Below are 23,200 nucleotides of genomic sequence, written 5' to 3'. Positions count from 1 at the left end.
GAGATACATACTATGATAATCCTAGAGTCCTCCCACATCTAACAACAAAATCCAGTTTCAAGGGAGTCCCTGTGCCCCAAACAAACTTACATTAAACTTAATATTGTATCCCAATGCTTACCTATGGAACAGCAAATCCTGCTGCAGTGAAAATAGATTTTAAGGCTTTTTCACTGTAGGGACGTGTTTAACATTAAACTTTTACATGGCCTACTCTTAAATACCATGTTCCTTTCCATATGAACACAAAGGCCTACTTAGGCGTGACCTATAAATATTTCAAAGGAAGGTTTAGGCCTGTCAAAAGGGTTATTTTGACAGATCAATTTGCAGTTAAAACTTGCTTACCCAGCCCACTAGTGGCACGCTTTCAATCATGTTTACATTGTCACTTTAGTGGTGGGCACAATGGATACTGCAGTCCACTTGTGACATTTAACTTACAGGCCCAGGATACAACTTGGTACCGTATACTAGGGACCTATTGGTACGTTATATATGCCATTCATGAGTATACCAATTTTTACCATGTTGAAACTAGGAAAACACACATTTTGCTACTGGTTAGCAGGGGTAAAGTGCACAGAGTTCTATAGCCAGTAGAAATAGGGTTCAGCAAAGAGGCAAAAATATCTGGGCAAATTTCCATCACAGGTGATCATGGATGTAGGGATGGATAGTGTACAGAAGGCTGAGCTTATGCTGGGCATTTTGTTTCAGTGTGCACGGGGAACGTATGTGCAGGGTATTCAAGTATAGTTGAGTTTCATCACGCATGTGCCTGCACCATCACAAAGTTTCCTGCCTGTCCCAGGTGAGCCTGCAAATATTCTGAGACCAGTGAAGGGTACTTTTAAAGCCACCTTTGCCCAAGGGTCCGCTCCCCTTATGCGTTGGAATAAAATGTTTGGGGTCTAGTGGCTTCTGCCCCTCCAGGGGGGCAAAAATGGCCTAAAAATAATTCCCCCCCCCCGAGGAGCGACCCTTGCCTAAGGGGTCGCTCCCCACATATAAAAAAAATAAACAAAAAAAATGTATCCCTGGTGTCTAGGGGTTTTGGCCTAAAAATAATTCGGCCTCCCGGGGAGTAGCCCTTGCCCAAGGGGCCACTCCCCTTATGCGTAAGTATATAAAAGAAAAAATTTCCCTGGTGTCTAGTGGTTTCTGCCACCCTGAGGGCAGATTAGGCGGATTTGCCCCCGGGGGGGCAGAAATGGCCAAAAAATAATTTGCCCCCCCCCCCCCGGGAGCGACCCATGCCTAAGGGGCTGCTCCCCACATATAAAAAACAAAAAAAATTATCCCTGGTGTCTAGGGATCTTCTGCCCCCCTGGGGCCAGATCAGCCTAATTATATTAGGCCGACCTGCCCCCGGGAGGGCAGAAATGGCCTAAAAATAATTTGGCCCCTGGGCAGTGGCCCTTGCCTAAGGGGCCGCTCCCCTTGTGTGTCAGTATAATAAAAAATAAAAACTCCCAGGTGTCTAGTGATTTCTTTGGCCCCCCCTCGGGGGAACATTGGCCTAATTATACTAGGCCGATCTGCCCCCAGTGGGGGCAGAAATGACCTAAAAACAATATGACCGCCTAGGGAGCGACCCTTGGCCAAGGGCCCGCTCCCTTTTTTGATAATCCCTAAAAAAAAATCCCTGGTGTCTAGAGGGCATTTCTGCTGTGAGAAATGCTGTGAGAGACAAGAAAGGAAAGGTCTTTCCTTTCTTTTCTTGTCTCTCCCAGCCCCACCTCCCAGTCGGAAGAGAAAAGCAAAAGCATTTCTCTTCTGGGATCGCGCTGGAAGCATGCCGAGGGGACCTCTGATGCGCGCGCGCTGACGTCATCAGATGTCACTGGGAGGGTGGGGGGAAGGGGAAGCGCTAGCACTCCCCCGTGGGCCGGATGCCGGACAAGCTGGTCTCGACCCAGGCACATGGGAACCATGTGCCTGGACAAGACCAGATCGCCCATGGCACCCAAGGGGTTAAGCTCGGCATCAACATTACCATTTTTTTTTAAGTCTTAATATATCCATTGTTCATTTGGGTGAGTGGTGTTGGCAGTTTCCAAGATGCATTTTGACTGGAACAGGAACATGGTTTTCTATGTATGTTACATTTTGTTCATACTAAACAAGATAAGTGGTTTAATCAATCAGTAGATTTTGTAACGAGCTACTTGTCACCTGTGAGGGTATCCAGGTGCTGACTGGGTTCATGATGAAAAGGTCAGACTGCTGGACTGTGGTAAAAATACAGTTATATGATTGCAAGGTCATAAAGAAGAGGGAAGTAATATAGGAAGCACACAGAACTACCAAGATCGAGACTATCTGAGGAAATTTTTAGGCCTCATGGATCATTATTATTCCATATTGTATGGAGCATTTCTGAAGCAAATGATTGGCATTGGAAACATGGGTACTGAATGAATGTTAGTGATCTGCTTAATTAGATAAAACATGAGAAGGCAAGGCAACTAAATGTATTACATTTCATATCCAATGCACGACCATCTTAAGAGAGGATGAATGTTTATATGGGTTGATGCCATCCTTACTAGAATGGACAGTGCAATGGACATTATGATTCCAAATGCTTTGAGGATGTTGGGGAACGTATTTGTAGGTACTCTCTTATAGAGAATGGCAATTAGTAGATCTGTGGAACATTTCTAAATTTTCTTGTGGATAATGCTGAAGATAATATCAGGTAACTAATCCCTGGTATATTGATTAACAACTAATATTCAAGACAGACCATACGATGGTTAGCAAGGTGGTTATCAATGATATATGGGTCAATATCAGTGTAGCGAAGCACATAAAGCACATGATTTCTGATTATGTTTTCAGAAGGGAGGTAGCTGAGTAAGAACTGTTGAAAGGAAGTGGTCAAACAAGCCCAAAGTAAGAAATTGGTGGTTGCAGTAATCAAACAGTCATGAACCAATGTGGTATGGATTAAGGCATGCAGGTATGATAGAGTGTCAAAAACATTAAATATGTGTATTGTGATGGAATCATCTTATGGAATATAAGAAATTCAGAATTAATACACTGTGAAAGAGCAGTTGCCTAATGGTGCTTCAGATGTGAATAGAAAGCAACTATCCCACAGTAGTCCATCATAGGAAACGTCATCTGCAAATTCTCTGGTGGCACCTTTGGGGTGTAGTGTAGAGACAGAAAGGTGTATTGATGATGACATGTGGGATATCAGAAATAGGTCAAGCAGGTGGAAATAAGGATAAGTTACAAGATGCTAAATTACACTAAGAGTGTAGAACCCTATGAGATGAGTGTCAAAATACATGACAATTACATTTGGTTCACTTGAGGGTTTAGGAAGGTTTGTGATAAGACTATCATAGTGATTGACGGCAGGTGCCTTTAAGGATACATGGTCATTGGGTTCTGAAGGATATGCCAAAAAGGAGGTTTTGCCAAATAATTTGGTTCCTGACAACATGTTCAGGACTCTTCTGCTTAGTTAAGGCAATTTTTGGAGAAATGTGGAATAAAACATACTTGCAATGTCCTCTACTTTACTACAGTGAATGCTATGGCTGAAGGGGTCAATAGGTTTGTTGAATAGAGTTTGCAACAAAATATTTGTAATGGAATAGTTTTTAGTGAACTTCTTTCTGCCGGAATAGATGTGTATACAGATACAAAGACGCTTGTGACCATATGACATGGGGAAAGTCCATGAAGGTTAATGTGTGTTAATAGCATAGTGATAGTTGGAATTTCAGCTGAGTGGTGGGTGCAGTTGTTCATGGACATATTATTTAAAAAATCTTTTCATGAACAAAATGCAGACAGGAGGACATTTTATGAGAGACTCCTGACAATGGGATATCCATGGCAAAGTTTATAGCCGCTAAACTCAAAAGATAAAGACAAACTCTACAACCCAGACAAGCATATATATATATTTATATATATTTATATATATATATATATATATATCTATATATCCAGTGGAGGAGGAGTAGCGATGCTGGCAGTCCAACCGTGGCACAATCGCCTCAGTCCTAATTGTGGATGTTGGACCACCACGTTGGCGGCGGTCCGACTGCTGCCACGACCCTGGCGGTCTTAAGAATGCCAGGGTCGTAATGAGGAGCTTAGTGTGACACTCCAAAGACCCACCTCACCTAAGTAGGAAACCGGTATCTGAGACTTAAGTCTCCATGGCAGGCACTTAATAATTTACACTCTTTTCCTTAGGATGTGGCTAAACACCATAGCTGATGTTGCATTTGGGGCACATGGCTAGCACTCCCAGGATACCGCTATACAGTATTCAGCTTAATCCTGGGACAAATGCAAGCCAATATAATTGACGAGAACACACTGAAACATCCCTCTATCCTTGTTAGGCATAACACCGTCGCCACATACATAAGTGCTATCCTGCCCAATATTGAGTGGGGTAACTTAACCCAAAAAGAAATTGAGTCATCAGTTCTATTGATTGCTTGGCCCGGGTTCACCTGGATATAATTATACGGACATCTGCCAGCGTGATAACGAAATACTTTAAATTGTTGATCTGCCCTTGAACATTTGTCTCCACTATGTGCATTCACAGTGTCAAAGAAGAGGTGATTTAGCCTAATTATTGTCTCCCAGACAGATTATTAAACTTCCCCAGAATCCTTACTAGGTACGAGGCATACTGAACACGATTTTTTTTAAATATGCCAGAGTTGTCTGCGTATTGGACACTGAGTTCTTTGTGTCATTGATTTTAATCTCCCCCTTTCTTCCATCTGCATTCTTAATACATAAGCCAAAGGCTCAATCACCTTGGTAAACAAGAGTAGAGATAATGGGCTGCCCCTGAACGACTGCATGTTTAAGCCTTTTGAGTACCATAAGCACCCATCATACTGTATCAAAAAAACTCTCGATATCCAGTAAAGTTACAGCAGAAAGTATTTCACCATGCCAATCATTTTCAATTGTGTATTATATCATGGCTTGAGATGGGGTAATTATTGAAGGGTTGCAAAAGTTTGGAGGGAGATGAACTCCACAGCATACAGACTTGTTAATGTAGAAATTATCCCACACAACATGGAAAGCCAAATGTTATTTAGGGGCACCAGGTTTAGGAGAGCCAACTTTAGGCATTTGATCTCTTGGTAGGGAAGATAAATAGTCCAGCACAGGGTGGTGAGAATCTTGTAGATCCTGTCGATCACTGATAGGGAACCAGTGCAGCGATCTCCTCACATATGGAGTATATTTGATGCCTTTTACGCCAGAGATCAGTGGTCTGGCAAGTCTTTGAAAGTGGTTCAGAAGGGAGACCCCTGCCGATGCTTTAGCAGCAGGACAAGACCATTTAATTGGCTAAAGTCTCAACTGTTTGTGGGGAGTTGTGGAGGGAGGTTAAGCACAAGCACAAGGACATGAATGGGATGGAAGGCTTTCTTCATGATGGTAATGGCATGAGATTCAAATTATTGATCGTCTCAACAATGATTTCCCACTTGGGAATTTTCTATGTGGTTTGTAGGGGTGGCCAGCTGAATCGATGGGCTGAAGGGTTCACTGGGCTGAGAAGAAGGATCACATTTTAAAGAGGTAGAAACACAGCAGTTCTGTAGCATGCATGCTGTGATCTCAGCAAGGCAGTGCAGTTGTGATTTGATGTCGTCCTGCATCCCCTTCTGTTCGTCGATATCATCGCACATGTTCAGTACCTCAATGTCATCAACACTGATTAAGATCTCTGTTGAAGTTAGGTACATAAACGAAACGACCACGATGTTTATACTATACTCCGTAAACCCGTAGCTCTGACTTTCAGGGTGTTGAGAAATATAAACAATGAAATAAATAAACCTATTATTAAGAAAGATTTCCTTGCGTATAAGTCCAGGATCCCTTTAAAAACAAAAATTCAGATACCGCAGAACATTAAAGCATGCGGAAACTCTGAGTGGGATGTTTTCTCCACCTACTCTTGCAGTTTCTCTCAAGAATTCCTCTCAATATGTTTAAAAGCCACTGCAGAGATGAGGCTCTAACTTTAATAAGTCTTCTCAGCGGCTTATGCTAACGTTCTGTCAGTCCAATTTCTGTTCTAAAAATAGACTGTTTGGAGGCAGAATATATCTCAAGTGGATGGTTCGTGATTTTGTATACGTACGTAGAACAGTTAAATCTGACACAGAAAAGCACGATTTGGATATTTCAATGGTAAAAGTAATCCATGGATAAGTTGTCACAGTTTTAATTAAATCTTTCTGAACATAGAATCATGTTACTCTTTCACATTTTCAAAATGTCCATTCAAACTTCCAGGTGTTGTGGGTGCTCCAGTCAGAGCATGGACTCTCTTGTCACTCATTCCTGGACCCACAGGCTCGTCTTTCGATCTAGCGCTCCCTGCGGTTCTATCTTAAAGTTCACAGTGCGTTACAAGAAATTATATGTTACATCGCATTGTTATGAAGTTGGCCGTCAGCCTTCTGGCTTTGCCGTTGCTTGTTTTGTCATTTCCTGGTTTTGTAGAAATTTGATTTGGAAGCTGCAAAGCCCTCATCAATCTAACATAGTCTCAAAAAATACACATTTTCTTAAGCTTAGGTGAACTACTTTGTATATGGATTTACTCCTTGTAAAGGGCAGAATGTCGTTACTCACAGTGAAGTTAGCCAGTGGCTGATGTGGGCTGGCCCATTGCCATATCTTGAGAAATGTGAATGGCAGAATAACAGACCAATGGGTGAAGAGGGCTGGTTGAAAACCCTTATCATAGTATACTATACTCCAGACCGAACCTAACACTTGACTTAATTATGGATCGAAGAAGCAAAATTGTGAAAACAGCTGCAGGAAAGGTTCCATCAATACAAAACATTGTTTACAGAAGTATCATTTGGCCCAAAATAACATTTTAGAAAAACGGATCTAATGGCAATCAAACATGTCAGAATAATTGAAAGGATTTCATTAAGCCTGTCAGTCTTAATTGTCAAAATTATTTGAGTCCACAGTACTAAAGTAACAGAAGGCCAGAGTCTTTCATTAGCGTTCATATCATTCTACCAGGTCAAACAAAAGTAAAAATAAAAAAAATCCCAAAACGTAAAATATTTTCACAGTCCTCAAAATAACAGTATGCAACTTTGAGCAAACACTTTCATATACCAGAAAATTATAGGTAAACAGCCTGTAACTCAGCAGAACAAGAAAACACAATATTTTATTCACAAAATTTTTACTTGTCATTTGCTCCACCAATAACTGCTTCATAGGTGATACATTTCATGATAAGCCTCTGAATCATAATCTGAGTGTTGCTGTTAATAACATATTTCAGCATGCCTCCTGGTGACAGGCCACCTTCATCAGATATACATAATTATTTATGGATAAAGATCAACAGGAAGACCACAAATTAATTACTGTGGAACTGGGATACCGCTAGCTTTGTTCTTAACAGTGAGGTGCTATAGGGAATCTTTCAATAATGAGTGTAGTTATCCTAGACATAAACCTGTAAGACCAGTCCAGACCAGTCAAGTAGGTTCAAAGAAGCATCTTTTCCTTGAGACGCATATAGTTTGCTCTTTGCCTGGAAAATACTGAACAAAGAACATCTTGCAATCTTTATCATCGAAGGATCTTCAAAAATTACTCAAAATCTGTTTGATACAAGTGGTGGTTGAGCCTATTTCTTAAATTTCACTTATGAATGGTACTAAGAGTTGATATTGAAATTAGCAGATGCAATTTTCCTTTATTCCGTTTTGTCGTTCAATTCCTTGTTTGGGGGAAGTGCCCAAGATGGCGGAGCGCTAGGACGGATCCTAGAGCGCTCCGCCGCCTCGGCCCACATCAGTGACGCGTGGCCTGTCTGGAGGAAGCCTGGAGGCTCCCCCCGAGCTGTGAGACACCCGCGGGGCACCTGCAGCTCGGCATCGGCCCGGAACGGGTGTCGGCGGCTCCCGCGGAGGAGCGGGGCCCGGCCTCAGAGCGGGGGCGTGGTCGCGGCTCGGCTGAGGAGAAGGCCTGGCCCGCGGTGCGTGCTTTCCTCCGGTGGCCCTTGGAGTTTTGGGCGCCGGGGGGGGGGGGGTAGGAGGACCTGGGGGCTCGCCTGGGGCCCTTGAATTGGGGATTTCTGCTGTGGGCGCTGGCCCTTGGTTTCCTGGGTGTGTTGGAGGAGTGGGGGGCCCCGGCCGGAGCCCTTGGCTCGGGGTCCCGGCGCCAGTGATCCTTTCTGCAGAGCGGCTGACGGAGGATTGGTGGAGCGCGGGGCCCTGACGGAGCCTGGGGGCCCAGGGGTGGGCCCTGCACTGCTTCTTGCAACCGAGGGACTGCTGAACAAGTTGGCGAGTGGCGGCTCCTGTCGGCTGGATCAGGTGCGGTCCGTAGCAGGGAGGCGGCGGCGGAGCGGCACTGGAAGGAGACTTTGGTGGCCCCGGGGGACTGAGTTGGCGAGTCGCGACCAGGTGTGTGCGAAATGGCGATGGCAAAATCAAAACGTGAGCGTTCAGTGAGGGACATGCTTGCAGGAACGCACCTGGCTTCGGGGACCACACCGGAGGAGGTGTCTGGAGTGGGGACCCCGGAGAGCCGGGCTGAGAAGGACTCCGAGGAGAGCTCCACAGTAACAAAGGGCTTTTTGACCTCCCTGTTTGACTCACTCAGGGGCGATATTCAAGAGCTACGCAGGGACATCTCGCAGGAGGTGAGGGAGCTTCAAGGAGAGGTTTCCTCCTTGGGTGAACGCGTGTCGCAGCTAGAAGATAATGAGATTCCTCGTGGCGAGGAGGTGGCGGGTCTGCAGCAAGAGGTAGTCCGCCTCCGTGAGCAGCAGGATCTCCTCCAGATGGCGGTTGAGGACTTGAAAAACCGCTCCCGGCGACAAAATATTTGCATTAGAGGGGCTCCGGTCGGCGCGGAAAAGGAGGACATTGGAGCCTACGTGGTGGACTTATTCCGCTCCTGGGCCCGGAGGAGACGCAGGCGGTCGTCCTGGATCGGGTCCATCGGGTTGGGCATGCGGGGGGCCCTGGACGCCCCCCAGATATTCTGGCTTGCCTCCATAACTTTGTTCTTAAAGAAAAGATCTTGCAGCGGGCCCGCAATCTGCAGCATGTAGCCTTCCGAGGGCATGATCTACAGCTATTCCACGATCTATCTGTGCGGACCCTGCAGCGGCGGAGAGAGCTTAAACCGATCACAGGTCACTTACGGGCGCATAACGTGTCGTATTCCTGGGGCCACCCGTTCCGCTTGGTCTTCCGCTGGGAGGAGCAGCTTCGGCAGGTGAAATCCGTCCAGGAGGCTGGTCGTGTCTTGGGCCTGGAGGATATAGGCTGAGAGGCCTGTGAGGAGGCGGCTCTTCCGTCGGAGGGTCCCCCTCGTTGGTGGAGAAAAGAGAAGAGAAGGAAGGTGCAGCGCCCGACGGCCTCGGAACTAAGATCGGAGAGAGAATCCACCTTGAACAATGTGGCCGCCGGAACCTCGACCTAGGAGGAGGCTCGGGGGTGTCTGGGTCTGCTTTGGGCTGCGCTGCTAACAGTACACTGTTTGTCGAGGAGGGTCGGGGCGGCGGGGGCGATGGAACTGGTTACTTGTAATGGGTGGATATACTACCCCGTGGAGACTTTACCTCGTGGAGTTTGATGATCGAGGACTACTGTGTTCTAGGCACCTGTTGTGCTTGTTAGTTATTTGATGCTGGGTTTACCTGCGATACTGGCTTTCTGTAGTGACACTCCTGGACCTGAGGGTTATAAGCGATCTGGAGTGCTGGACGGGGGCGGCTCCCTGGTGTGGCTTTCCTCCTTTGCTTGGTTCCCTCCGCATGGGTTATGACTATTAAATGTATAAGCTTAAATGTTAGGGGGCTCAATAACCCCACCAAGAGGCTTGTCATACTGTCCGCCTTGGAGAGATCGGGGAGTCATATATGTCTCCTCCAGGAGACGCATCTTGTCCATAAGGACACCTATCGTATGCGGTCTAAGTGGTTCCCCAGGCAGTTCTGGTCTTCTCTACCATCAAAGCATGCAGGAGTGGCGATACTTCTCTCGCAATACTTCCCTGGGGAAGTAGTATCACAAATGCATGAGGTCCCGGGGAGGCTTTTAGCCATGAGGCTTAGAGTGGGAGGTTTCTCTTTTACAATCGCTTCATTATATGTGCCTAATTCCCAACAAGAAACCTTCCTAAGACAGGCTTTGACTCCGCTGCTCCAATCTCCTGATGGAGCTGTATTGCTGGGGGGTGACTTTAACCTGGTGTTGGACAGGGATCTGGACCGGTCAGGCCAACGGTATGGGTAGACGGGGTCTTTGTCGGATGCCGGTCGACATTGGCTGAGTGAGTGTGGCCTGGTGGATGTGTGGGGGAGGGTGCACCCCTCGTCGAGAGACTATTCCTTTTATTCATCAGCAACCAAAACATATGCTAGGTTGGACCTCTTTCTGGCAACTCAGGAGCTTCTCCCTGGGTTAGAAACTCAGAGATTGAGCCACAGGCCCTGTCGGATCATGCTCCAGTCTCAGTTGAGATCCACGTGGATATGGTGTGGGTGGGCACACCGGGCTGGCGATTTAGGACTCGGTGCTCCAGAATAATTCAACAGTAGAGGCGATCCGAAGGGTAATTATTGAATACCTTAGGTTTAACGATGATGGGGCCATAAGTATTGCAACGTTGTGGGAGGCACTGAAGGCTGTCCTGAGGGGTGAGGTGATGTCGCTTTCTTCTAGGGCAATAGGGCGAGGAGACAACTTAGGGAGGGGCTGGAGCAGAGAGTGAGGGCATTGGAGTATTCACATAAACGTACTGGTGCTCCTAGAGTGTGGCGTGAGCTCGAGAAATTGAGGAAGCAGTTTTGGAGACTAGACTGGGACAGGGCAGAATACGCGGTAATCTGCCTTAAACAAAAGTATTATTTAGGGAGTAACAAGTGTGGGAGGCTGCTGGCACATAGGTTGAGAGCGCAGCGGGCGGCGTCACTGATTAAAATGGTTCGCTCCCCATCGGGAGCAGAAGCTCATAGGAGCGACCAAATAGCGGAGGCCTTTGCAGAATTTTATGAAGGCCTATATAGGGCTGAGGAGCCTAGCGTCTCAACACCAGAATCCTTTTTACAAGATATAGCTATTACTTCCTTGACAGCACAAGAGGCAGACTCGTTAGACCAACCTATACGGGCAGAGGAGGTTATATCTGCAATTGCTAGACTGCAGTCTGGGAAATCGCCTGGCCCTGACGTTTTTTCTGCGCTTTTTTATAAAACCTTCTGTGTGGAACTGGCACCCGTCCCTGGTGTGATTCTTTAACTCCTTTTGTCAAACAGGCACCCTCACGTCTAGCATGTTGGATGCCACTATCGTGGTCATCCCGAAGCCGGGGAAGGATCCTGAGGAGGCCGATTTCCCTCCTGAATATCGATGCCAAACTATTTACTGGTATCTTGGCACGCCGCCTCAATTATTATATGCCAGGCCTGGTGGATACTGATCAGGCGGGGTTTATACCGCACAGGCAGTGTAGCGATAATACCAAGAGATTGCTCCACCTATTGGATAAGACTGAGCGCTCTCTTAGGGAGGCGCTCTTTTTTACCATTGATGCCGAAAAGGCGTTCGACGGTGTTTACTGGCCGTATCTGTTTCAGGTGTTTTCGCGCTTCGGACTGGGGCCGGGCTTTATGGCATGGATTTGCTGCATTTATCAGGCGCCTTGAGCGGCGGTGCAGCTTAATGGGACCCTCTCTTTGCCCTTTGCGGTCCAGAGGGGGACTAGGCACGGCTGCCCACTCTCGCCCCTCCTGTTCGCGCTTTACATGGAGCCTTTGGCTCAGAGGCTCCGTGACAACCCGCAGATTAGGGGTGTGAGGTTTGGAGGGGACGAGCATCTCATATCATTATACGCGGATGATGTCATCCTTACTTTGGCGGAGCCTATGACCTCACTGCCGGTGCTAATGGATGTCTTAGAGGAATTTGGTTGGGTCTCGGGGTTCCGAATTAACATGCTAAAATCGCAGGCTATGGGCAAGTTTATCAGGCCTGAGCATGAGCGGGACCTGAGGGCCCGATTCCATTTCATGTGGTCTCCCTTGGGGCTTCCATACCTGGGTGTGGATCTGGGTTCCACAGTGGCCCGCACGGCGTAGTTGAATTACGCAAAACTGACCCGAGGGGTGCAGCGCGACCTAGAGACATGGGGGAGGCTTAAATTGTCCTGGCTGAGCAAAGTGTCAGCCGTTAAGATGACCATCTTGCCGCGTATATTGTACATGTTTCAAGCGCTTCCTCTGGAGCCTCCGCCACGAACGATAGCGACCCTCCAGTCGGCGGTTCTAAGATTCGTATGGGAGGGGAAGGTGGCGCGTCTACCACGACAGGTATTGTATCGACCGAAGCGGCAGGGTGGGTTGGCGGTCCCTTGCCTCCTACGGTATTTTCAAGCCTCACAATTGCGCTTCCTCCTGGAATGGAGCTGTCCGTCCTCCGAGAAGCATTGGTGCTTCATGGATCAGGCAGTGGCCAGATCTCACATATGGAAGGAACCCAGGCTTAGGCGTCGGCACAGAGCACGGGGGCTGTACATATCACCGGTCACGGAGGTTTCGATGAGGGTGTGGGACTGGGTCGCTGGCAGAGGTGGCCTGACGACCTTTCCGTCCCCAATGACCCCCCTGGCTGCGAATCCTGATTTTGGCCCGGGAGTACAGCCGGAAGCGTTACGTCGATGGTATCAGGGGGGCTGTAAAAGGGTGGGATACTTAATCGACGAGCAGGGAGTTATACCCTTTGACCAGCTTAGGGAGACATATGGTTTGACCGAGGCGGGTAGGATGATGTACTATCAAATTCGACATTGGGCCCTGCAACCAGCCAATAGAGCATTAATTGACAGGCCGTTAACACCTTTTGAAAAATGGATCCTCACGAAAAAGGATGACAAGCGAGTGGTTTCTGAGCTCTACGCCCTCTTGCGGGAGGAGGCCCCTCTGCCCAAGACGAAGGGTCAACTGAGATGGGAGACGGAGCTCGGGAGAGAGCTATCGGAGGATGAGTGGGAGAGTGTTTTTTATAGAGCACACCACACAGCTTCTAACGTAGCCGGTACTCAGACAGCTTATAAAGTGACCACCTCCTGGTATAACACCCCAACCAGGATTCATGCCTGGGACCACACTAAATCTAATCTCTGTTGGAGGGGATGCGGGGGGAGGGTCGCTTGTACATTTATTATGGCATTGTCCCAAGTTACACCGATACTGGGAATACATACTGGACACTGTTGACATGGCTTTTGACACTCAAATTCCTCGATTCCCTGCATATATTTTGCTTGGCCTTCCCAACCCTGTCTCCTTCCCTTTGAGGTCACTGAGGGGTCGGCAGATGGCTTTAGCTTTAAATGCAGCAATACAACTGTTGCTCTCTGGGTGGGGCTCTGAGCAGATCCCGTCAACGACTTCATGGTTACATAGGCTCTGGTTTATCCTCGCTATGGAAAAGCTCTCCCTGGCCTCGCTGCATCGGAGCGAGAACTTTAAAGAACTATGGCAACCATACTTGCATATTCTATCTGGGGAGTTTTCTGAATTGACATGCCCTACCTATTTGAGAGTCCTGAATTTGACTTGAGTACAGAGGGAGAACTTTCAGGGGGAGACCCACACATGTCCAGGATTATATTATAAAGGAGCCTGAGATTATCTGCTTTCTGTACTATTGGCCAGCCGCGGGGAAATGCTGTTGTATTTTGTATTTAATCTTTCTTGTTTTTTCTTATTGTTTCGCATGAACTAAGCTAAGTATGATTCTAATAGCTCACTGAGATGTGGTTTGTAGGCAATGTTTTATACTTTGAAATTAATAAACAGATGTGATCCATAAATTCCTTGTTTGTATGCTCTGTTAGTAAGTCTGTTGCTAAGTATTTTTATTGTCTGTTTACTTAGCTTATATAATTAGCTGTAAATAGATGTAGATGTTGAGGTTGGTAATCATGTACCTGTAATATGCTTGTCATGTACAAGTGTCGCTAGTAAACACCATTTAGAAGTAGATTTTTACACTGCTAATTCACTGTCTAAAGCACAAGTTTCTGAAGTCACTTAACTAAAACATTTTCCCCAGAGAGTGGATCTGAGCTTTTAGCATACCATACTCTTTCTATGATTCTCTATATAACCTCCCGTTCTCTCAGAGCAGATATATTGACACTATGCAAATGTAATATTTATTTTGGTGACCACCGTGCAGTTGTTAAAAACACCTGGCACGATATTAAATTTGTTTAATTTCTGTGCAAATGCATCCTTGCATATGCATACCATAAAGGTGTTTGTACTATTGCACAGTGCTACAGGGATGCTATAGCAGTAGTGTTTCCTGGCATACTTGTTCTTTGCTTCTCGGTCTACCAAACCAACAGGCACCTCATTGGACTAGGAAGACTCAGTGTGTGTATAGAAAAATGACTCATATAATTTTGTTTTAGTTTGTGTTCTTTATGTCTGGTTTCTTAATGCAGAGGTTTTATTCTCTTAATGAATGTATGGGGCCCTTAAGGTCTTTAACCATTTAGTGGAAGCAAGGTTATGACATATTTTTTATGTGGAGAGCACGCGTGCCTCTATGTAGTTCCACAGTGCTTACCTCCTAAGACACCACGTCTCAGTTTAAGGTCATCTGAGCTGTGGTTTATATTTTTCTTGTAGATGGGTGCCTTGTTGCAGCTTGAAGTCTTGTTTCATTTCAGTAGGATGGGCTTCTGTACTGATTGGCTTATGTCCTACCTAAGACTCAAATGAACTCTGCAGTGCTGCTTTCAAGAGCTTGAGCAGTATGAGGCACAAAGTTGTCTGTTAATGGTCAGTGATTGGCTTGAACCTCTTGTATAGCGGTTGATTTCTAGGAGGTTGACTGTATATGACGTGCGTACACAGGCACACTCATAAAAACATGGTTTGTCTCAGTCAAACTGAATATATGTTCCCATGGGTGGGTGAGCTGTGAGCAGGTTTATGGGGATGCATGGATCATACACATTTGTTGATATATAATCCGGGCATCTTTGTGTTCTACAAATACATATTGATACATAACTACATCACTACATGATTGGGAGCTTGCACATTTAAGAAAAGTTCACAGGTGGTATTTGTGATATTTTGTAGATGACCCTGTGACCTTTGACTCCATCAGTAGCATTTTATGTGTAGAGTCTGCTCGCTTTTTTCTGTTGCCATTGTGCTGCAGGGATGTAATGAAACCTGAGGCTTCTGCAGAGTATGTTGCTGGCCCTCTCACATATAGTCAAACATTCAGAGGGAGGTAGCTGACAGGACCCTCCATCCTGCCCCCAAAGGAACAAGAGGCCAGGCACCTCTGCACCGTTGGGGATGCGGGGCCCTGTATTATGCCCCAGGGTACATGCATTCTGTACAGTATATTTAGACTCGGAATCTCTGATATAGGTCAGTGGCCAACCTTAAGGTTAGATGCATTCAGCCATACAGGTTGATGGCTGTTCTAGAGCATTTAGGCTAGTGATTGAATGTTAACATTACCAACTGTTTGCCTCTGCCATCTATCTATAACTTCTTTCCATGCAAGAGGTTGTTTGGGAAACATTAGGGAGGGAATGGAAAGACTTACATCATGCACTACTGTTTACTATTCAACCCTCCTGGGCATCCATCATTGACCTACGAAGAATTATCTTATGCTCACTCAGAGGCTAAAGAGAATAGGTCTACCCTAAACCTTTACTGGTCTATTCATGTTCTATTAGAGATGGCAAATATAAAGTGTATACATGTTAATGCCTCTTGAAGTTTCCTAGATTTTTACAGCCACGTTGAAGACAACGTGTTTTGATCGAATATGGTGATGAAAAATCTTAATGTCATTGACGGTACAATTTACATCTTCTTCTGAATTACAAATTGACGTCTCACCTTATTTACCTCTCCCTTTGTAAACCCCCCACACTTGTCAGATACCGCCTTCAATCTGCACCATCTGTACTAACCATGTCATTCAACATGACCAGCACACTACAGCTGGTCAATAATTATCTTGCATGTCTCCTTCTGTGATGTACTGTAAGAAGGGCATGCCATAGAAGGCTAGCATCACCTCCAGAGAACACTCCTAAAAGGGAGCTCATCTTCTTACAATTCCCTTGCTGGAGTCCCTGACATCTAGTTATATGTGGGCAATCGAAACACCATGAATCCTTTTCCTTTCAGCGATGCCCTCCTCTCCTTTGCAAATGAAAAATCAACAGTAAAAGGCATATTGATATTGTTCAACAGGTCATCATTTTGTTAGTAGGATATATTTCAGCCGAAGACATGACTGTCCCAACTCAAATATTGTGTTAAATGTAAAATGTTATATGGCACAATGAGTTTCCTTTCATAAGCTCCTCTTGTTTTGGGATGCAGCACAGGATTCATCTTTCTAATTCTGACTGGTGCGTTGATGCCCTTTGGTCATTAAATTCCGACTTCAGATTTTGATGAGAAGAAATTTGATAACCTTTGATAAACACCCGTTACTAACCCTGCTTGAACTAGGTTTGATTTGCTCTATTGAAACCTATGTGAACTTAATATATTGAGCAAGTCATTGGATTAGGGCAAGAAATCCCAGGATCTATGAATAGTGGTGAATCCTTAGTTCCTAGGGACCATCGCTTTGCAGGACTACTTGTCTGTCTCTTGTCTGATTGCATCAAAATTTGAATTCACTACAGGAGTCCTGGAGACGGTCATATCCCACCAAATAGCAACTGTACATAGCATTGCTTTACAGGTCCCAAAAACTATTTCTTTAAGTGTTTTGCTGTTTACGTAGTTTGTGTCACAGCAAGATAGTTCCAGAAACATAAATGAACTCCTCTTCTCCCCGCCCTTTGTAGTTTTTTTGTTACAATGTCGTTGTTATTTATTTTATTTTTTTTGCCTTTCGTTTTGTTTCTGGGGGGGTGGGTATTGTTTTGGTAATGTGAATGTTATTTTCCACATTTTCCATAGCTTTTAATGTTGAGATGTATCTAAAAAACACTTGCCTTTGCACTGTTTTCAGGGAGCTAAAGGAGAAGATACAGCCAGAAATCTTAGAGCTGATCAAACAGCAGCGACTCAACCGCCTCGTCGAGGGAACCTGTTTTAGAAAAATATACAGCCGCCGGAGACAAGGTACTGCAGTAAACTCAATGTGTCAGAGTTTTGAGGGAGGTGAAAAGGCAAATGATATAGATTTCGGTGGTGACTATTTTGTTAAAAAAAAAATAAAAAAAAAATTATTGGGGGTTGAGGTTTTTCTTAAGTGCCAGCCACCAGTCCTGCAAGGTTGCCTATTCTTGCTTCCACCTCATGCCCTTCTTCCAGCACCCTACACTTTTTTTTGTGTTCTGAACCAGTAAATAAAAAAATCAAAATAGGTACTTGTTTCATTTTGGAAGTGCTCATATGTGGTCATGAATACTTGCTTGCATAATGTATGCAGCCAAAGTGATATGTGAATATAAAAGGTTGCCCCAGGGCCTCAGCCTATTCTTTATCATTGTCCTATCAGCCCCATCTCCTTCCTGAGATGGGACCAGGCCCCCTTCCAGTGACCTCTTTCTGAATCAAGGAACACACTTTGAAGTTTGTAGGAGAGCCTAGTTCCTCCTTTATCCAGTGTGTGACCTACTCAGCTCACAGGAATGCAGCAATCCACAATTCTGTCTGGGGGGATGCCTCTACCTCCTCATGCTCCTCCAGTCAGCCCTGGGTCTTCCAAAATGGAACCCAGAATATTCTATGTATTGTACCATTCAAAGGCACACATGCTCCCAGTACATGGATACAACACACATGCACTGCACAGCACTACATACTAAGTTGAAGCCAAGGGTGAGTTAAGCACACAGCACTGGAACTTTAAATGAGTGAGCCAGTAGGCCTCATTCCAGTGAAACAGGTAAAAGGCTTGTTCACTTATACGGATCACTACATGGTATACTGCTACGACCGTGCTCATGCTGCTTAACTCCTGGCAAGGACAGTAGCCTTTCAGCTCTATGATGGTAGCACTTTGGCACATCCCTCTTAGTCCAAGAAGACTGCAATCCTTGAGACAAGCCTATGTCATTTCTCACACACATGATCTGTGTTTGTCCATGGCAACAAAAATCAACACTAGGGATCCAGACTTAATTGCAACTGGGGCAGTCAGGGCAGGGGTACACATCCATCATCAGGTGTGAAAATTATCCATCCCAGCACCAATATTATCATAACAAGCAGTGATCTAGTAAGAGTACCTTGGCTCTGGTGTGATCAAGAAAATGGGCACTCCTACTTGCCTAGAATATAAAAAAAGTAATTGGAGTTCAGTGGCCCTCTAAGGACTTCTGGTCCTGTGGCATGGAATGGCATATCCTGTACCATTGATAGGTATGTTCCTGTTCATAGAATTCTTAATTTAGTCACTAAATTTGAACATTCAGATACTCAGACAAATAGACAAATAGATATATTTATCAGTAGTAAAAAGGTCTGAATAAGGATTATAGTTACAGCATTCTCTAAGAGCTCTACTGTCCTCCATTCCTCCTTGCTTCTGGTGATTTCTTCCACATGTATAAAATCAGCCACTAATTAGGAGGCTGAACATAAAAAGAGAGCTGGATTGCTGCTTCCAGCACAAATATGGCTTACCAAGGGAATGGAAATACCTCCCAGCTCACTGTAATTTCTCCTATGCGTTAGCTATAATATGCATAATTCGCCATGGCGGATTTAAGAGTGTGAAGGGAGCCCGCAGACACATTTTACTAGGTAATAAACTTTTATAAGACAGAGAAATAGCTGTATGTACTGACAGAGGACTTCACATGTCTTGGAATACTAGACTTCTGAATTAGAGGACTGGGGAGTCCCTTGACAGTCAATGAATGAGAGCAATAGACTTGTAGGTAACACTGTAGAAATCTTTAAAAAGCTCCACACTGGCATACATTGCAAGCATGGTGTCGGGGGAAAAAGTGTGAATTATTGTTCTACTACTAATGCATCCTTAAGGTACCAAAATGTTACATGCTTTTACTTAATTCTATCATTTCGTCATATATTATATTGATAGGATGCTGATTTATGCTGCAAGCTGTAGAGCAGATGCTTTGTGGGGTTGGAGATAAAATCATGTTACTGGTTCATCAATCAATCAATCATATCATTTGTAAAGCGCACTATGTACCCGTCAGGGTTTCGAGGCGCTGGGGGGGGGGGAGTGAGCTGTTAGCGGTCGAAGAGCCAGGTCTTGAGGAGTCTCCTGAAGGTGAGGAGGTCCTGGGTCTGGCGTAGCGAGGTGGGGAGAGAGTTCCAGGTCTTGGCAGCGAGGAAGGAGAAGGATCTGCCGCCGGAGGTCTTGCGCTGGATCCTGGGGTCGATGGCGAGGGCGAGATTGGCAGAGCGGAGTTGACGAGTGGGGGCGTAAAAGTTGAGTCTGGAGTTGAGGTAGGTAGGTCCGGTGTTGTGTAGAGCCTTGTGAGCGTGGGTGAGGAGTTTAAAGGTGATCCTCTTGTCCACGGGGAGCCAGTGGAGGTCCTTCAGGTGAGGGGAGATGTGACATCGGCGGGGTATGTCGAGGATCAGGCAGGCGGATGCATTTTGGATACGCTGGAGTCGTTTGATGTCTTTTGTTGGGATGCCTGTGTAGAGTGCGTTGCCGTAGTCAAGTCTGCTACTGACGAGGGCTTGGGTCACCGTCTTTCTGGTTCCTGTTGGGATCCACTTGAAAATTCTGCGTAGCATTCGAAGGGTGTTGAAGCAGGAAGAGGAGACGGCGCTGACCTGTTTGGACATGGTGAGGGCGGAGTCCAGGATGAAGCCGAGGTTTCTTGCGTGGCTGGTTGGGGTGGGTGGGGGTCCGAAGTCGGTGGGCCACCAGGAGTCGTTCCAGGCCGAAGCTTCTTAGCTCACGAATGAGTTGCCTCATAACTGTTCAATTTGCAAACTGATAACCCAGATGTATTTGCTCGATTGACACGAATGCAGCTATATGGAGGTAGTACTGATCCGCTATCCATTTTCCATATTTTACATTCATTCATTCCTTTGTTATACCAGACCCTTGCCTCCCTTAACTTTTGAGTGGAAAAATTAACTATGAGGAAAGTTATAAATGTGTGAGAAGTTGCATAGGTCATCTGGGTGTCTGGTGAGACCCCTTGTTAAGTTCGCTTTAATTTTACCGGTGCATGCTACTCCATCCGCTCATAGCTGAGTGAAGGGGTTTAATAGGCACTGTTCGCCACTATTGTGGTATCATGCAACATTACTACAAATACTTTGTGTTGTTGTTGACCACTAGTCAACTTTGAGGGCCAGTTGAGCTGCATTAGACCTCAATGACTTTTGGTAGCTGGCCTGGATGTAAACTCAGCATTACTACTCCAGAGACTGGTGAATTTGTTAGGTAAAAGATCACAAGCACCAACACAGTTATATAGTGGGAAATTATTTACATTAAAAAAAAAATGTTTATTGTATTTCTAGCGTGATTTCACCAATAATTTAAAATTTAGTGTTTGCAGATGTCACTATGTATTTTCCAGAGATTAATGCTACTGTTTAGTGTAATACTTCATAGGGTTTCACTTTACTCTTTAAGGGCGATTAAGCAGCCTATTTATTTTGAACATGTCCATGAAGTAATATAACAGTGGTGCAAGCCCCTTTCTTTCTCTGAATTGAAGTATCAAAGGTGCACTTCATCCTTCAGATCTTACCTCAAATCTGTGTCTCCTTTAAAGATGGTGGCTGTCGTCTTATCCTGCCATGTTGAAGCAGCCTGTTAGAAATGAGCGCCTGTTGTACTGCTGCTTCAGAGATGCAGGAAAAATGCTGCAATCCACAGTACTAAATATTCATGACTGTTTCAGCAGGCGTCAACTTTGGGACTCGGTGAACAGCTGACAACCTTGAACTGAGAGAGGGCTCTTACGGTGCACTCCACATTGATCTCTTTTGATAAGCAGCAGATCATGAACTACAATATTGTGCAGGCATGATATTCAACTTAACAATGTGTTTACCGTTGTAAGAAAACAATACAACTCTGAAGGAGACAATGGAGATCTTTTTGAGAATGGATATAAATCTCAGAAAGGATCTCCATCCTTGAAGATAGCAATGTTACTTTTGGTACTTATGATTGGTTGTATGTCATTGCTTCATATATATTTATTTCTTAAATTTTTTGGTATTGCGGACTCTTGCGGGATGAACTGTCCAGATATACCTAACATTTTCTGAGTTTTAACCACTCCATGTCTAAACTGACCACTCTTCAAGTGTAAATTTCTGTAAAATAGCTGAACGACAACAAATCACAAAAGTCACACTTTCTGAGTAAAGTTCAAACTTAATGCTAAATTTGGTGTCATTCAGTTCAGCTGTTTTTTTCTGTATTGGGAAGCCAAGTTTCCTATGGGAATTAACATTGGAAATCAGCATTTTGTGAACCCAATCCCTTCCTCCCTTTTTCTTATCCTTGTGTCATGGATCACCGCAAAGGTATCCATGAAGCAGCCAATGTAGATGAACTTTGTTTCCAGGAAAATGTTGTGTTGATTTGTCGAACAACACCAACATTACTAGCAAAACAAAGCTAACTTTTCATGGTATATAAATATATATATATATATGTGTTTACTTGCACATACACAGACACACACACACTCCGAAAAAAGTCCAAAATCGACTGGACTAAATATAGTGTGAACTAATTGCTAAGTCTTCTGTGTTACTTGTATGTTAAATTTAATAATCCACCTGCGATCTGCTCCTTGAACTATGGGTTTTCTTAATCTTTTTAGCCCTTTTTGGGCTATCTAGGACCGTGCTGGCCTTGTGGTCCCTATATATTTATTTATTTTATTTTATTTTGAATTTACTTTTGTGAATAAAATGACCTTTAAGGGCTACCTGGCACTGCAGGTGCCTTAAGGCTTCCCCTGAGGTGCCATTGCTTCAGCAAGCATAGAGCTGCTTTGACAGCAGCTCCGTGCTTGCTAAAGCATTTTATCTCTGTCCCCTGCACGCGCGAAGGCTCTGCTGTAAGACAGCAGGACCTGCTTTAAAGGTCCTGCTGTCAAACAGCAGAGTGTTTGCTGTGGCTTAGCTTGGCTGCAGTGCTGCAGCCAAGCCACAGCAAACAGCTATGTCCCATAGGGATCTCCTTACTTTTTTTAAAGATTTGCCCCTGGGGGTGGTGGTGGTGGTCCCTGCTTCAAATACATTGTAGCTGTGGGAGGTCGTGGTCCCGGCAGGGCATCGCGGCCCCTCGCAAATAAATTTGATTTTTCTCCAGTGGGTGGTGGTTCCTGGGGCAGTGGAGGGGCCCGCTCTCCCCTCCAAATTAAGTGTAGCCCCAGGGGGTGGTGGTCCTCCGGGGCTGTGGGGGAGATAATCAGGCCTCCCTCATCCCTCACTTACTGTAAAACATTTTTGCCCCAGCTGGTGGCGGTCCCCAGCGCTTATTAAAGCCCAAGGAAGGGGGCCCTGTGCACCTTCCCTCCTCTATAAAGCCCCCGGGACCTGGCCCACCCGGGGGCAAATAAAAAAAAGTAAAAGTGTGGCGAGACCACATTATTAATGTTTTTTTTATTAGCAAAATCTGCTGATCCACCCGTGGACTTTTCTGATGTTTAAAAAAAAAAAAAAAAAAACATTTTTAGCCCCTCGGGGACCCCAGCACCAGGGCTAAGGGGTCAGGGTGACTCTACCCTAGCCCCTTTTCTTTTTTTTGTTTCTTGTCTTTTTTTTTCTGGGACTCGGCTTCAGCAGAGTACCAAGATGGCTGCCAACACTTCCTTACTGAGGTATTGCCAACCAATGAGATATCAACAAGGGAACAGTTGGATCCGTGGAGGATCAGCGTCCCTATATATCTATATTTTTGGCCTTAACTTTCTCTGAAACTACTGAACCGAATTGCACCAAATTACAAAAAGTGTGATCTGTGTAACAGAATCTAGCTTTGTGCCAAATGTGGTGTAATTCCATTCAGTTGTTTGGCCTGAAGGCGTGTCTAAAGATCCTATTGAAAAATGAATGGGTAAAACTCGTTTTGGGATTACCCCCCTCCCCTCCCTTTTTTTTTTTTTTTAGTCCTCACTTGACAGATCACCCAAAACTTTC

The 23,200-nt window shown here is 45.2% G+C and overlaps 1 protein-coding gene across 5 annotated transcripts in view; it reads left to right on the top strand.

The window, feature by feature from the left end:
• ELMO1 (engulfment and cell motility 1) overlaps window positions 1-23,200 on the top strand; it is a 1,154,836-nt gene that overhangs the window by 1,073,872 nt on the left and 57,764 nt on the right. For all 5 annotated transcript variants that reach the window (XM_069215589.1, XM_069215618.1, XM_069215598.1 and 2 more), the window contains one exon: window positions 17,094-17,206. In XM_069215589.1, the coding sequence (XP_069071690.1) occupies window positions 17,094-17,206 (113 nt within the window). The remainder of the gene's footprint in view (window positions 1-17,093; window positions 17,207-23,200) is intronic.

This window comes from Pleurodeles waltl, chromosome 2_1 (assembly GCF_031143425.1).
Source record: "Pleurodeles waltl isolate 20211129_DDA chromosome 2_1, aPleWal1.hap1.20221129, whole genome shotgun sequence".
In the NCBI taxonomy this organism is placed as follows: Eukaryota; Metazoa; Chordata; class Amphibia; order Caudata; family Salamandridae; genus Pleurodeles; species Pleurodeles waltl.
Note: the sequence above shows the minus strand (reverse complement) of the source record. Positions and strands in the feature narration are given on the sequence as shown.